General features: G+C 38.7%; 1 protein-coding gene across 1 annotated transcript; it reads right to left on the bottom strand.

Annotated features, from left to right (window-relative positions):
* Positions 1-4,713: 4,713 nt before the first annotated feature.
* calm3a (calmodulin 3a (phosphorylase kinase, delta)) lies at positions 4,714-12,899 on the bottom strand. Its single transcript, XM_044353953.1, has 6 exons — positions 12,650-12,899; positions 9,061-9,091; positions 8,611-8,754; positions 7,736-7,842; positions 6,591-6,726; positions 4,714-6,471 (listed from the first exon to the last, which is right to left on the bottom strand). The coding sequence occupies exons 1-6, from the start codon at positions 12,650-12,652 to the stop codon at positions 6,443-6,445; spliced, it is 450 nt and encodes a 149-aa protein (XP_044209888.1). The 5' UTR covers positions 12,653-12,899; the 3' UTR covers positions 4,714-6,442.
* Between the last annotated feature and the right edge of the window lie 3,808 nt (positions 12,900-16,707).

The raw sequence follows: 16,707 nt of genomic DNA, 5'->3' as shown, positions 1-16,707 counted from the left end.
TCAGAATAAACAATAACACACAACGGTGACTGACATGTTGTTCAAGAGACAGTCTAGTCATTATAAGAGCATGTACATGTACCACAATAAAACTAAATGCAATACTTTATGCTGACATACTGTATTACATATCTTCTTCCAGTTACTGGAATATGTTCTTGAAACAATGACTCCTCACAAGAATATGACTATTACGAACACACATAATTAGCATTTCTTATCAGGTATTGTTCAGAAAGGTCCTCAAGTGATGTCCTTTAAATGCGCCCTTTCGTAAATTCTCACTTATATTTTCTCTATTCAGGGGATAAACATGTGGACCCACAGAACTCAAAATGGATCCTGACTGGGATCATTGTAGCCTCTTAACATCCAAGCTTTTTTGGAATTTTTGCCCAATTGGCATAGCCAAATGGAAAAGCTTATAACAGAACCGTAAGGCCAAAATGCATTTCAGTGTTCTAGGCTTCATTTGAAAAGTAATCTTCTAGTTTCTGGAAATGTGCTTGTTTAGGATGTGACAAAAACACAACCAAAATTACATCAGTTCAAATATGGGTTTTTAGTCCTCATCTATAATGAGTCATATTTGAATAACAGTAACTAGGAAATGCTTTATGCCAGAACTATACAAATCACCACATACATTCTACATCTAGTCAACCACAGCTGCATAAAATTTCAGACCTCTAGGCCTAATCTTAGGGGAGCTATGGAGTTTTTAGTTTGTTATGTCACTGGTGTCCCTGAACTTCTCCAAAACGTCTCCAAGTGGCCAAATTGTGCAAATTGCTTTTACTTATTACTGTGTGATGCTAAGCCTATTATTGTTGTTGTTGTTGTTGTTGTTGTTGTTGTTGTTGTTGTTGTTATCATTATTGTTGTTGTTATTATTATTATTATCATTATTATTATTATTATTATTATTATTATTATTATTATTATTATTATTATTATTATTATTATTATGGAGCTTTATTTACTCAGGAAATCTCACTGAGATCAAGATTTATTTTGCAAGAGAGACCTGAGAACAGGTTACATAAACTGTACACAGAATCACAAAAGACAGTTCATTCACATCACAATCACAAAACAATCATCATACACACTCATATACACACTACCACAAACTATTACAATCACAAAAATTGTGAAGAATATCAGCAAGTAAAACTTTAAAGGGCCTCAGAGGAACAAGTGTCTCTAACTTCAAGCTGTTACAGATGCACAGTACTAGAAAGCAGTCTTTCTGAGTTTATATGAGGAGCTTTTAAAGAAGGATCAGTCATGTAGTCATGAGTGATCTGGTGCTTTTTGTTTTGATACTTTTACTGTATAATTGACTGTAAATTGTTTGTGTTTTGTTCTGTTTTGTATGTATTTTCTTGTCGAGTTTTCTGCAGTTCCATAAGTACTTTATTGTTGTGTTTTATGTATTTTAAAGGCCCATCTAGGGATGAGCATTACAAACTATTGGGCTATAAATGCTGTGGTATGTGACATTACTTCATGCTATACAGAATACTTGTCCTTATACAAATAAACATTAAATAAAATAAATGAACAGTATTCTGTATGAGTCAAAATTATTAAGTGATTAAGTAAAATTTAACACATACATGTGAAAAAGAAAAGCAGACTAGCACAATTTATTTGAGAGGTGTCCTTGATATTCAAGCAAAAAGTTGGAGGATTATCCTATAATCCACTGCTTCATTTGTTAAAGATGCTCTTCATCAATTTGTAAGGTGAGGAAATATCACATGAACTCATTGTACAGTAGTTATCAGCTTCCAGTTGATCTGTTGCTTGTAAATACATAATCTTAACACCCTTTTACAATTTTGTGCGTCCTTCTTAAGAAATTCCCAGGAAATTCTGAAAAATGGAGTGTCTGTGAGTGGCCAAGTAGTCTAGATTAAAACCAGATGTAACCATATGACTGAAGCATTCCTGGTTTGATTCCAGGGACCTGTGTGTGTAGCACATTGCCTCTTTCTTTGTTTCCAGTCTTTCTCATCCCATCAACTGTCCAATAAAATGAAATTGTGAAAACAAATCTTAAAAAGGAAGTCTCAATTTAAAGACAAAGTTTAAATCTTTTCCCATCAAAAGAAAGTTACAAAATGGTGTAACAAGTTGAGATTATTTACTAGCTGATTAGCTCACTCTTCCCAGCATAACAGTGTGTTAATCAGCAGTGCCACAAAAAAGACTTAAGTAGATCAGTTCCTGACTTGGTAATCAGGCCTCAGTAATAATATAGTCATTTTACAGATTGGGAGATGATTAACAGGATAGAAAGGCAGATACACAAAATTATGTTTATTTTTCAGACGTTTAATCATTGGTTTTTGCTTGTAAATAACTCACTAATTTTACCTCTTCAGACTTCCAAAAGTATTCAGATAAAAAGAAGGAAAAACCAGTCTGGTTGAATGGGAACAATCGTAGACATAGAGTATGTGCATCTATTAGCTTCAGTGTATTTCTGTTTGAGTATCATGACAAAAAGGTGCAAACCAGAACAACACATCCAGATGTCCTTCCTGTTCGTGCATTTTGAGCAAGCAAAAAGCTTAGAAATGGTATCTGCAGGATGTCATATGATTTTTAAGTGATGAGAAGGAGGAAAATGTGCCAGAGAAGGCAAATGAGTTAGTAGTGTTGGTTTGGTCACATGCAAAGTCAGAGAGGATGGCAAGATGCATGTGATGGTAGATTGTGTCAGATGATGTCAAAGAAAGATGGAGAGACTCTGTTCTACATACTGTATAGAGTATGTAATCAGGAGGGGTGATAGTGTGCGCTAACATTAAATGAACTGTCCAAAAACTATACATTAATGATGATTCTTTATTGTACAATACAGTTTACATAACACTCCACAACCGCCCCTCCCCCCTGCAGGCATTGTCTGAATGAAAGGGAATACTCAGTATTTCTGAAGCGAAGGGGTGATTAGGTTACATTGCAAAGTGTTCACAATTATGGGTGGTGGGTGTGGTGCACCCGGGTAAACACATGGATGATTTTCAGTGGATTTCATGCATGCAAACACACACATACACACACTCACGCACACTTATTACAATCTTATTTCAGCATTTTTAAGAAGAACATGCTGCTAAAAACAAGCTGCATTCAATCATCTAAATGCATATAAATTTTCACTGGTGTTTAAATCATTTCTTCATTCAGCTGTTTTCACATACTGTATGAGTTGCACCAAAAATAGACACTGCAGGTTGAGTTAGAATTTGATTAAACTACACCACCTAGTGTTGAACTTATGGTAAAGTTCTTAGCTACTATATTATGCTTGAGGTGCCAATTTTCATAAGACACAGCCTGTATGGGGTGTAGAACTTACTAACTTTACTTTTATTTGTGTTATATGTCAAGATGCTCTCATTAGATGTGATACTATGCGTTAAAATATTTTTTTTGTCCAAATAGCCCCACTTTAAAACCTCAATATTAGCTATCTTTCATGTCTTTTCCTCAGGCACAGTAGACTATATATATATATAACTTACATTCAAAGTGCACCTGATGCAGCCAAGCTGTCACTCCAAAAAGTCTCTCTGTGGTGTTCGGACACTATGGGACCTACACTAATTAGCCTCTCAGCCGGCCATTACACAACCATGAAGGGATAATCACACCTGCCTGTGATGCTGCTGCAGTTCTTATTGTCCTGCTGAGTGCGCTCCTGTTTCCTAATTCATTTACCTTATCTAATTAACCACCGCACAAACGATTAGCATGTGGACACACATCCAATCAGATCTACTTGCTCCAGATAAAACCTTGTCTCATTGGCTCTTGATCTTGCCTGTCATTGGGAGAACGAGTGCTTCAAGTTTGCATTAGAGTGTGCGGGTGAGAGGTTGTGACCCTAGCTGACCTGGATTACCACAGGCTCCTGGAGCAATCCCATGAGCCACTAAATATAGCCTGTGCCTGGGATAGTTTCTCCAGTGAAGGGCTAGGGTGACCTGACCTGACCCAATCTCAAGCTGTCTGCTTCTGGGCGGCATTAGTGCTCCTTTCTGGCACAGGGACACTGGCACGGAAAGGATATAGCACAATACATAATTTTCTCCAGTATAAATATAGATTTCTATTTCAATCACCCACTTTAATTTAAAAAAGCAACAACAGGACAGGTGCTCTTGTAAACTACACTTTAAAGTTATAACCAATTTTGATACTATTCAACAACAGCCATTCAAGTATGTATTAACCTCATTCAATGAATTAACCTCCCTGTAGTTTTTCCTTGGTTGTTGCAGGGTCTGCCATTACGGTGCTGGCTTTAAAAGGCCTTCACACACACAGCATGAAGCATGGAACGATGCCGCATGTAATCAATCCGGTGTCTGCATTTGTAATTTTAAATCTACTCTACACTGTGCGCAACATGAACTGAGATTGCTGTTTCTCATGGCAAGATGGAAAAGGCCACTTCTGTATTACACACTGTTTGTTTGGCTGCACTTTAAACAGATATGCCAGTTGCTCTCCTGTTGTATTTATGACAAAGTAGCTGTCAAGACGTGTTTGCTGTAGTGCTAAACTACACTTGCTGTTACTTCCAATGACCACAGGTGTTGCCAAATCAACTAGGACTGAAATCTTTAGCTTTAAATTATAGCTTTAAAGATGCATGTTAGAAAACCCCAGAACATGACATGGAAATGCAGGTGAAGTAAAGCTCAGTCAATTTATTGATTTATGGAAAATATATCACATCTTTACATTTTTTTTTTTTAGACACCTTCAGAAGTTAACAGTCCATTACCATTTACTTCCCGACATTTGAATCAAAGGTAACCAATTAAAACACCTCAAACAGAGAGCAGTGTTTCAGTTTTGCGCTTTGAGGAATCGAAAGATACCTCGGCTAACTTGCATCATAAATTTAACCAACTGTTCAAAAACCTAACCCTGAAACCAATCATACATCTAAAGCTGAATTCATTGCTTCAACCCCATTTCATCCTTATCTGAAGTTTCCATCCTTATAGCCCAAATGAGACATATCACCCCGACCACAAGTAGTATTTGTGAATATACAGTATATGTATTCTGTTCAGTAAAACAGCAAGCAAGATTGAAGTTTGAATCACCGGACTACAAATTGAAGATCAGACACCAACAAGGACAAAAAAATGAGTGAAACACATGAGTTGTTATAGCAGCAGCAACAGTGAAATTTGGTTTCTTTTTTCTTCTTTTAAACAAAACTTTTTATAATATCCACATGGTTTATACCAAAGTGCAAATATGTTCAACTGCATGTATTTTAATATGTTATTATACTAAGTAGATTTATTATATTCTAATGAACTACGATTCTTGCAAGAAGGTTGAGGCGTTTTAGAGTATTATGGCACATTTCAAAACCAAAGAGAAAACATGTCACAGGTCATTTACTACAACAATAGGCAATGCAAACTTTACGACACGCTAATATATATAGATATATTTTGTGACCAAAGTTTGTCATCAATACATTAATATTTGATAACACATTTATAAAGCATTACATCAATATTGTATCATCAGGATATCTGTTTGCAGAACAAAGGTATTAACTGCAGTCCTCAAGTGTGTTTTCACAATAATCATCCTGAAGCAATACGACACACTACTGTCTCCAATCAGTGATCCAGGCAATGTAAAGCCCATGACTCAAAACAAGACGATATAACCTCCCATAAGGGAAAAAAAACCTTCAGTGCCTTACAGCCTCTCATTCTTGTCCAAACTCTTCAAGGTTGCTCATTTCCAACCGAGCACCAATGAACACCCTACATTGCAACTATCTGCTCTTGCAATAATCAATAGTGACACATATTTTACAGATATATAGCTATATATTAATGTATATACCTCCAGTGTGTACACAATCTGACCACTACCTCTGATGGGATCAGAACCACCTTGTCGTGACAAGAGACCGCCACAGAAAGGGTGCATGCAAGAAGGGTACTCAAATTGGTATTAAGAGAATCACCACTGGTGTAAGAGAGTCAATTTTCTTTGTTGAAGCATATTGGAAAGAATTAAATAGCCAACTTCTCTATATGAACTGTGGCATGGGTTCCTATCCCTTTGCCTTTTCAGTGTTGCTCTTTCCTCTAAATTAATCAGGAGCTGGGTGACTCAGCAGAATCTTGGTCGGAAGTACGGGGCTTTCAGCCCTCTTAAAGCTTGGTCCATTAACTTCTTTAGGGATTATTCTGTTGGTGTATGCTAACAGATACCTTAGAAGTATTTGGATGTATCAAAGCACAAATTGCAAAATTCTACAGATAGTGATTTTGAGGGGGGGGTTGTTTATCATTTGATAAATATTCCTTTTTTTTTGTTCTTAAAGACAGTGATCTTAGGAGGACAAGCAACGTTGAGAGAAATTTCAGTGTTCTCTTCACTTGGCAGTCATCATCTGGACGAACTCTGTAAAAAGAAAAGGAAAAAAAAAACATTTAAATGACAGATGTGAAAATGGTGATGGTGATCCCATTATTGAGTTGTTTGCAGCAAAAGGAAGAAGTCAAACAAAAACAACATCTCACCCTCATAGTTGACTTGACCATCGCCGTCAATGTCAGCTTCACGAATCATTTCATCCACCTCTTCATCAGTGAGCTTCTCCCCCAAGTTGGTCATGACGTGCCGTAGCTCTGCTGCACTGATGTAGCCGTTACCATCCTGCAGAGGGAACAAAAGAACTACTGTCACTGTATTCATTTACTATTTTACATGCAGCTAAAAGTCGAATACCACTGATACTGGTTTTATTTCTCTACTGTGATGTCGGCTAGCAAGTACTTGATCACTTCTGTTTCCTCAGTGACACAAACAAGATAGTAGTTTATTATTTGGCAGCGCCAAACCAACAGGCTACAAGTAATTTTCAATGGAAGCCCGCGACATGAAGCTACACACTGACACCTGACACTTATTGCTGCGTGATGGGCGTGACGCACTACAAATCAAAGTCGAGCTGGCCTCAACTTCTTTCAGCACTCCAATGACATGGTTCTGTTCCATCTAAAAAAAGTGGAAGAAACACTGATCCTTGCCATTGCCAGTTACCTCTGCTATTTAACCCTACCCTTTTCATTTACCGTGACACTAACAAAAAAAAAAATGCAGCTTGGCAGAGGGTGGCAGCTATTGCGGGAGTACTGGGTATGTGACGCACATTTTTGAATGCTCAATGGCTAGCTGTGGTAGTGTGTTATCTAATAATACTAAATCATGTTTACCAGCTATTACATATAATTGTAAATTAATATGCTACACAAGCCCATGACGACATAACCACGTCATTGAGCACTTGAGCAACACTTCAATGGTGACTCGGAGACAATGTAGCTGGCAATGCTTGGCCATTTTGTAGCTTTCTCACTTGTAGTGTGAGCTGCTAAATGTCAGCATGATAGTATGCAAAATATTATCATTAAAAAGCCATTTCCTAAACCAAAGTGCTGATTTAGGAAACAGTGAGCTTCTGTGATGGCTCAATATTATACACAAATCAGTTTTGAACTTTTTCTGTATTAAAAGCTAAATAAACTTTTTTTTTTTTTTTTTACATGACAGGGATAGACCATGTTTTGCTTTTTCTAAGAAACAAAGTATGGCTAAGCATCACATGGATACAACAAAAAAATGGGTGCTAGTTATTGTTTCAGTCTATTCAGTTATACTGCACCTTGTCAAAGACTCTGAAGGCTTCTCTGATCTCCTCCTCACTGTCTGTATCCTTCATCTTCCTGGCCATCATGGTCAGGAACTCAGGAAAATCAATTGTACCATTACCTAAACAGTCATACAAACAGAAAGGTGAGTGTTATTTTTGTCACAGAATAGTTTGACTGAACACTGAATGCATCAAAGAGGTCTTAACAGTCTTATGGCACAAAATATAAAAGTAAATACCACACATTTTAACAAATACAGCAAAAGTACAGATTGTACTCTATCTAAAGTAGAGCCAAACTTATACATAACGGTATAACAGATCATCAAAACTGAATAAAATATCCTCTTCCATCGTTGTATTATCGTGCAAACTCTGACAAATACGAGAGGATCGTGGGAGTTGGGTGAAAATTCACAAGTAAGAGGATGCAATTTTCACACTTGGCATTAAATTCCATTTATTAAGTAGATGCTACAATACAAAGGGCATTTATTAAAACTACCACACCAGTGATGTTGCTGGAGTATCTTATTCTGATACTACCATTGTGAAGTACAAGAAAAGGGAAATTTTCAAATTTTATGCATGGCTTTAAATTAAAGTAGTTTTCTTTCATGCATTTCTACATTTGACATAATACAAATAGTCACAAGTGTATTCAATGTAAGTACTCGTTAAGATTCTGGCCAATCACATAATTTGCAAGACAAGAGCAGTCAACAGCAAAAGATGTTGCCTTTTGACTTAAGGAAGACAAAAAAATGTCATGTTGGTAATTTAAAGATTATCTAAATATCTCTATATTACATGCAGATATATTTAGGTTGGACGCAGTGATTTTAAGTATTAACAAGTATCATTTTCTTGTGCTTTCTCCTTCTCACCATCAGCATCCACCTCATTGATCATGTCCTGTAGCTCAGCCTCAGTGGGGTTCTGTCCCAGAGAGCGCATCACAGTCCCAAGCTCCTTGGTAGTGATGGTTCCATCACCATCCTTGTCAAACAGCGAGAATGCCTCCTTGAACTCTGTGTATTTACAGATATAACACAGTTAGTATGCTGTACAGTAGCATAGCCTGAGTGACAGCACTGGTGCATCTGTTGCAAAGACTCTAAAACTAATGTGATTATGTGAGTTTATGGTAATGATTAGTGGTTCAAACCTGGAACTCTTTACTCAAAACCCTGATGATTTTTATTCTAGCCACACCATCAGGGACAGATGTAAACCCCAGGAACCCATGTGAATGTAATTAACTAGCCCTGTTTTCTGGGTTTGTTGGTGAATTAAGAACCTAGAATCAACCAAACATGGTTAGGATATATACTCACCAGCAATCTGCTCTTCAGTCAGCTGATCAGCCTGTTAACAAAAGAATAAGACATTGATAGTCCATATTGAAAATGATCTTTTTTGCACTCCTGTTAAAACATTTTTGCAATTACAGAATGTATTTAAAACGGGCTTAATTTGACAGACTAATGGCAGTTTTAATTAGACAATATGAATAACACACATCTACAAATCCCAAGGATGGCACAAGTTCAGGTTGTTGGGGAGCATTACACATTCAACAAATTAACAAATAACTACCTACGCTTCTAATCATAAAATCACGCCAAGACAAAGAAGAGTACTGAAATAGAATAGTGTACTTTCTGCAGGACTGTTTCAGTTTCAGACACCCACAACGTGTGAATTTTCAAACACCACATCAACCCCTGTGTATACTAGACCTGCCCAGGCTATGCTCTACCTAAAACTGGAATTGGCTCCAGTCCCCAGCAATACTATGCAAGATTTGCTGTAGTAAGTGATTTGCATATTTTTTTGACCAGTATAAGCTACATAACTTAGTGTAAACTACTGCAATCAGAGTACGCCAACTGTAAAAGACACCCCATTGTCACACGCCGTTGTCCTTTGTTAAAACACTAACAAACGGTGAGTGTTAAATACTCAAAAGACACGTTTTGGGTGGAGTTTATCCTCAAAGTCTTCTACGCAATGATTTAAGAGATAAAAACTTCCGGTAGACCTAATGAGGAACGTTTGTAGCACACTACGCTGTGTAAACAACCTTCACAGTTCTACGCCAATGCAAATGCAATAAAAACAAACTAATTCAAAACAGACTGTGATAACATCTGACAGCTAGACCCAGCAATTGCCTATGACTTACCTAAATACTATGCTTACAGATGCAAAGCAATAACAGAAAAATACATTGTTTAGGCTAACCCCACTGGTTTAGACACCCATCTTTATTAAGCAGACAAATTAATTGCTGAGTCTCATATTCTATTTAAGCCAATATTAAATGGAATATAAGATCAGGTGTGTGTGACATGTAAAATGGAAAACCTGTTGCATTACTGGAATAAAATCATTGATTTGACTAAACTAATATTGATTGCAGAGGGTAGAAGCACTAACTTATTAGTTTGTCAGGGTTTTCTTATTTAAAAACAAAAAAAAACAACACACACACACACACACACACACACACACACACACACACACACACACACACACACACACACACAACCGCACCATGGTAAGAAGTCAATGAGGACATTCTTACCAATCCTTACCAGCTGCTGTGAGATTTTTAAATGTTTTTGCCAATTAAAAAACATCACAAAGTGACCAAACTGCATTCATAGACCCTATTCATTTTTCAACTTAATCTGAGATGTCACTCTGCCGTCCTTGTGAGGTCTTACCAGGCCTGTCTAAGTCAGTCAACATGCCCACTTCAAGCTGAGAAAGTGTGATGAGGGACAAGTATAAATACTCCACAGCCCGAAATACACACGCCTGCTATAATTAGTGAGACACGAACAGGGTCGCCTATGTAGCACACTGAATATCACTGCAACTAACCACCTCTTTCAATCTTTTTTTATTGAACAGATGTGAGGCTCAGTTCAGTTTCAAAGACTAACCCCTGTGCCAACTGTTGCTTGTCCTTGTCTCCTCCTCCATATTGTCAGTATATGATCATCAGATGACTGGGGAACAACTGGCACGATCGGGGATAATAAGAACTTAACTGCTGCATAAAACAAACTCTACAAAGCCTACAATAATACAGCGCTGATGTAAGCTAAGTGGTGAAGATAAGCTGATAATGCTTTATTGTCATCCAGCCTGAGGAGGACTCATTTAATTCTAGTTCAAATGAAAGTAGCAATTAAATTCATATAGCTAAAAAGCTAACGCATCAAATAATAAAAAAAAAACAACTCTGCAACATAGATGAAGGCTTATTTATTTTTTTACAACCCTTGACTTCTCAAAATGAAAGGGATTAAAGCCAACATTTCATTGGTAATGCCATGTGTTCGAGTCAATTTCAATGAGTCACTGTGGTGGTGGGGGTGGGGGATAAAAAAGAAGGGTGCAAGACACACTGCAGAGTATCCGCTCTGTCCATTGCCAACCAATTCGGTGGTGCTGAAGCAAGCAGTGTCTGGATCAGAGTGCAGCACAGTTGTGTTAGAGGATTTATACAGTTGCTGTACTCAGCCGAACGTTACTGCTGGCTTCCAACTCATCAGTTAACAACAAATTTTCATGTCAAGAACCAGAAATTACAGTCAATCATACAGTCATGAGATGCAACTTCTGTATGTGACTGATATTGTTGTATATTCCAAGTCTCCTTGCTTGGCAAATAATAATATCTACCAGACCATGTGTATGTTCTTTCACAATATGGATAACCACCACAGCGAAATATAAACAAGATGTGACACAGAGGCAGAGATTCATATGCAGCGCCACAACTGGGCTTTTTGGTATAGTTAGTTCCCATTTTGAAGGGTGCACTGCGGGTCCTGACAGCCTACTGCACCAAGCATGGTTTGGTTCAATGCGGGGGGAAGGGAGGCGCGGAAGGAGGGGTGGCAAAGAGGATCATTCAGCAGGAGCAGAATGCGGTTCAACGTTATGGCGCAATACGTAACGGAGGAGATGCTGTCATGGTGTCTGCTTGCAAGAACACATAGTCCAAAATGTTGCAACATCACCATCATCTAGAAACTGCCGAATGACAAACAATTGTTGCTGACGCTCAGACTACCTGTGGGCAGTATTATTATGTAATCGCAATTGGTGGCGATTACAACCTTTTTTCGCTTGTTGCGCATGCCACACTACATTCAAAACACCCTGCTGATGTGCCTGCAAGATGTACTGCCCGTGCTGCAGCAGCTTGTTATGCGGGATGTCTAAATGGTAGTTAGCAGGACAGTTAGCGGGTGTTTTGATATATGTCTTGCAAGATTAACGAGGTGGGTTTCAAGATCACGTTAACGCTGGATGGTCTATTTTTACACAGCAACCTCTTTCACCACCACGCCCACTCTCGACTCAAAGCTGGCGATAGAAAACGCTGCAAAAAAACCCTTGATTGCATGGAAGTTAAAATCACAATATTTACAAACGACAAAGCACATCAGCTGAATTATTGATATCACGTTATAGCAGGAAACACACCGCCCGTTTCCTCTCCCAACACGGCGTCTATGCTGCGCAGTCGACGGTTATTACATTAAAAAAAAACATTTTCACACACCGTTAGATACAAAGAAACCCACTGACCAAAACTGTGATAGCCCGATTAACGTTAACGTTATTTGCAGCAGGATTATTATTATTATTATTATTATTATTTGCCGTTTTCTAGCTAGTAAACTCATTTAGCAAGCTGTCGTTCCCTCGTATGGAGTTTTGGCGTTAAATAGGATTATTAGATGACTCGAAGAGGATTATGCTTTAATGCATGCTTACGACTGAATACAATAACGCTTACTTGGTGTATGTTATTTCGAGACCATCTGAAAACAGTGCAATCGATGTTACCGTTAACTAGCGACGAGTGCTCTTCACGTTAGTTAGCTAGCCTGTACTCACCATTGTCCCGTTGACTTTTCAAGCTCCGTGTAGATGACAAAACGCCAACTGGTAGGTTTTGTATTCAGGGTACTCAAGAGATCGTTAATCTACAGAAGTACTTAAATGATATCGAGCTTTAATACAATATATGTTTAAGGGATCTGTTGAGACTGTATACCGGCGTTGCAGTAGAGTTGCCCGGAAACCTCAATCTAGCGACACCAGCGTGCTATGCCCTACTTTGAGTAGAGTATCCCTCCGCCAGTACATCTTTTGACCTCCACGCAGTCTCAATGCATTACCAAAATACCAAACACTACACATGTGACAGTTATTTAATTGCAATACACATTCAATATCCTTGAATCTATATTAATTAATGTCAATTTTAATAATTAATAAAAAGCGAAGCCACAATCTTTGCTGCACTATATAAATAAAGCGCGCAATGATACCTCCCCACCACCCCGTCTCGAGCGTTGACAAAATATGGAAGATTAACAATGACAAACCTAATAATGTCCTGTCGTTGATGAACCACAATCAAGTTGTAAGCAATCTTTAAATCTATATTTAATATTTTTTTTGTAGCTGCAAGGTGAATTCTGAGTCAGGTTTTGTGTGTACGGAGTTAAAAAAAATTGCTCTCACAGTTTTTAAGTCTAGGCCCGTGGCAGAATCTGTACGCTCATCATAAGGGATGGATGACTAAATATTTCTTTAATCCAATGCAAAAAGGTCACAGAGGAAATCATAGTTGTAAGGTGAAATACAGCAAAGAGAAAAATATTTTCCACCATGTAGTTACCAGGGTGTTGTCAAATTAACTCTGACTTTCCATACACATATGCTGTGGGCCTAAGAGTGTTCTATTATTTAAAGAATATTTTCAAAACCAGGCCTTTTCCCCCTCCCAGATATACAGAGAAGCTCGTGCATTCTTTTATCAGAAAGTACTCTCATCATCTGCAATGCATTGTTCACTGGTCTCCCCAAAATGTAAAGAAATCAGTTGAAGTTCATGCAGAGGCTGCTAGTGATTAACTTGAACAAAGACAGGTCCCTGTACTGGCTTCCAGTCTGGATACATTTCAAGATTCTAGTACTTGTCGATTGTTTATGGACTTGCCCCCAGCTAGTTGGTTGGAAATGTCAATTCTGATGCAAATGTCCCTGATAGAGCCCTAAGATCCACAGATGCTGGATATACCAAGAAAACTATGTCAAAGACCTGTAAATCTGCCATCTACTGCTCGTAAATTAGTTTGTCCCTAACACAAACTGTGGAATGCATGTCTCTGGATCTGAGGGCAACAACTTACCTTTTTTTTTTTTTTTTTACCTTGCTTTTAACTATAATCTGTTCTTATGGCTGCACTGCATTATACACATTTCTGTTAAATTTTTGAATTTTACAGGAATGACAATGATGACTGAGGTAATGAGTCAAGACCTATACATTCACAGGACAGGATGGATTTAAAATTTCACTATATGTAAGTTACAATGCACTCCAGCAGAGGGAGACATTTCTCTAGTATTGCCTACAGTTAAGACAAGACACATCAGTCCAAAATCTCACACAGGTGTTCAGTTGGGTTGAGATCTGGTGATTGTGAAGGCCATCAACTATTCCATCCTTATAAACAGACTAAAACAGTGGGTGGATTTCACTGGACCTGCTCTGGACTGGTTTTCCACATACCGACCCAATTGACATCATGTTCTTACACATCAAAGCATTAAGTGACCCCTTGTTCCCTGAGAATTGGAACATTTTCACCCTGGAAGAGACCACTCCCATCAAGATAGAAATGTTTCTTCACAGGATAAAGGCAATAACTCAGAACAACTGTGTATTGATTTGCAGTGATCCTTCCCTCTAAGGGAACAAGTAAACTCAAACCATGCCAGCAGAATTCCCCCCACAGCATAACAGAGCCACCAGATCTCCTCACTGTAGGGGTCAAGCATTCAGACCTGTACCAGTTTTTCCTTTAATTTGTTACCTGTCTGTAGCTGTTAGACTGGAAGATCAAAGGCCTCCACTGCTTCCTACCAGTCAAACCCTGCCTTGACAGACCACAGATAAGAGTCAGCTTTTTGTTTACATCCCCAGTCAAGTGGCAAGAGATGTAGGCCTCAGATAGACAGATTTGCACATGCTGTTACAGGAAGAATTTCACTCATGCAGGGTAAGCATATAAACAATTTATTTTCAACTCTGTTGTCATCATTCCTAGGTTTGGCTGACCTTTAAGATTTGTAGTCCATCCGTACATTCACTCAGGGTGGAATGCAAGCATGATGAGATCATGCAGCATAGTTCCCAGAGAAAATACGTGTAATTGACGTGAAAAACAACAATTTTAAAGTAATGACTTTAAAATGTTTATTTCCATAGAAAAAAACTCCAACCAAAGCATGCCTTGATCAGACAAAATAAAATATGTTTCACTGTGTGGTCTGCTGGTAACAATCAGATCATACATTTCAGACATTCCACTCTGGCTTCCTATCAAGTTCAGGAGCAGCTATAAGGTCACATTACATCATTGAGATAAGTTCAGTTCTTTTAATTGCTGATGCTGACAATGATGCAAAGGGGAATATTTAAACAGGGTTGCAAATCAGCAGATTTAATCATGGTAATTGTCCACTTAGCAGCACCAAAAGTTTTTGAAATGACATCAGTTCTAGAGATTTTAATCTGAGCCTCTACTGTTTAAGAAAACACAACACGCACAGTCATCTGAAATAGACAATATTTACAACTTCTTAACCTTTTGGTCACTAAACAAGAAACATCCATATGGACCCGGACCCACAGCCAAGATGACAGAAGGTTACGATTTAAAACCAGACGGGGCGCTTCTATTTTAATTGGTGCAGCTTTTATAGTCAGGGGAACGAGCCAGGGGAACAAAGGGTGGGACGGTTGAGGAAAAGATGAGTGAGACGGAGAAAGGGAGAGAAAAAGACGAGTGAGACGGAGAAAGGGAGAGAAAAAGACGAGTGAGACGGAGAAAGTTGAGAAAAAAACGAATAAATGACCAGTTATTAGCCTTTAATCAATAATGCTTATCCATCCTGGGCATGGTTGCTCCTCTCAAGACTAAACTTACGTCCATTTTTCACAGTTAACCTCAGCCAACCAGCACAACCCCAGAATCCTGTTTAATACAATCAATAAGCTTGTAAACCAGAGGTCACCAACTGGCGGGTACGGACCCAGAAGCTGTCCCATATGGACCCGGACCCACAGCCAAGACGACAGAAGGTTACGATTTAAAACCAGACGGGGCGCTTCTATTTTAACTGGCGCAGCTTTTATAGTCTTTACGGTAGTGGTTTAGTGGATGAGGAGACGCACAGACCTTGCGACTCCACTGTGCAGACAGATGAAAGTGCCAGGGGAACGACGGGTGGGACGGTTGAGGTTGTGGAAAAGACGAGTGAGACGGAGAAAGGGAGAGAAAAAAACGAGTGAGACGGAGAAAGGGAGAGATGTTTGGCTCCACACACAACTGCGAGGCAGCTTTCTCCACAATGAACATAATCAAAACTAAATATCGTTCCAGACTCACCAATGAGCACCTCCACATGTGTATGACAATGGCCCTGACTCCATTCAAGCCCAGGTTTAAAATCCTTGCAGGACAAGCTAGAGCTCAATTTTCTCACCCTTTAGGTCACTAAACAAGAAACTGATGATTAGTTTTGCTGTGTTTAATTTGTTGACAGTATTTTCAGACATATTTTAATGTAGCCAAGTAGGCAGTGCACTACATTCTCCTCATTCTTCATGAACAATTATCCTGTTCATGTCTTGCAGGTAGTCCTCTTTTTGTGTTTCTGTGGCACACTGTTTCAACTTTGGCATCTACCAATAGCACTAGGCCACATCATGCTGTGGCCCAAACTGGAAACTGCTTGCACCTGCTGTCTATGTACAGGTTTGTCCTCACAATGACATATAGGTGGCTCAGAGTCAGAAAAACAGAGTTTGAACAGTGGTCTGAGTTGCAGCTTGTAGAGGCAGCTACTACTGTACATCCTGGCCAGTGTTCTCAGCA

This window comes from Thunnus albacares, chromosome 6 (assembly GCF_914725855.1).
Source record: "Thunnus albacares chromosome 6, fThuAlb1.1, whole genome shotgun sequence".
NCBI lineage: Eukaryota > Metazoa > Chordata > Actinopteri > Scombriformes > Scombridae > Thunnus > Thunnus albacares.
This window is presented reverse-complemented; position numbering and strand designations above follow the sequence as displayed.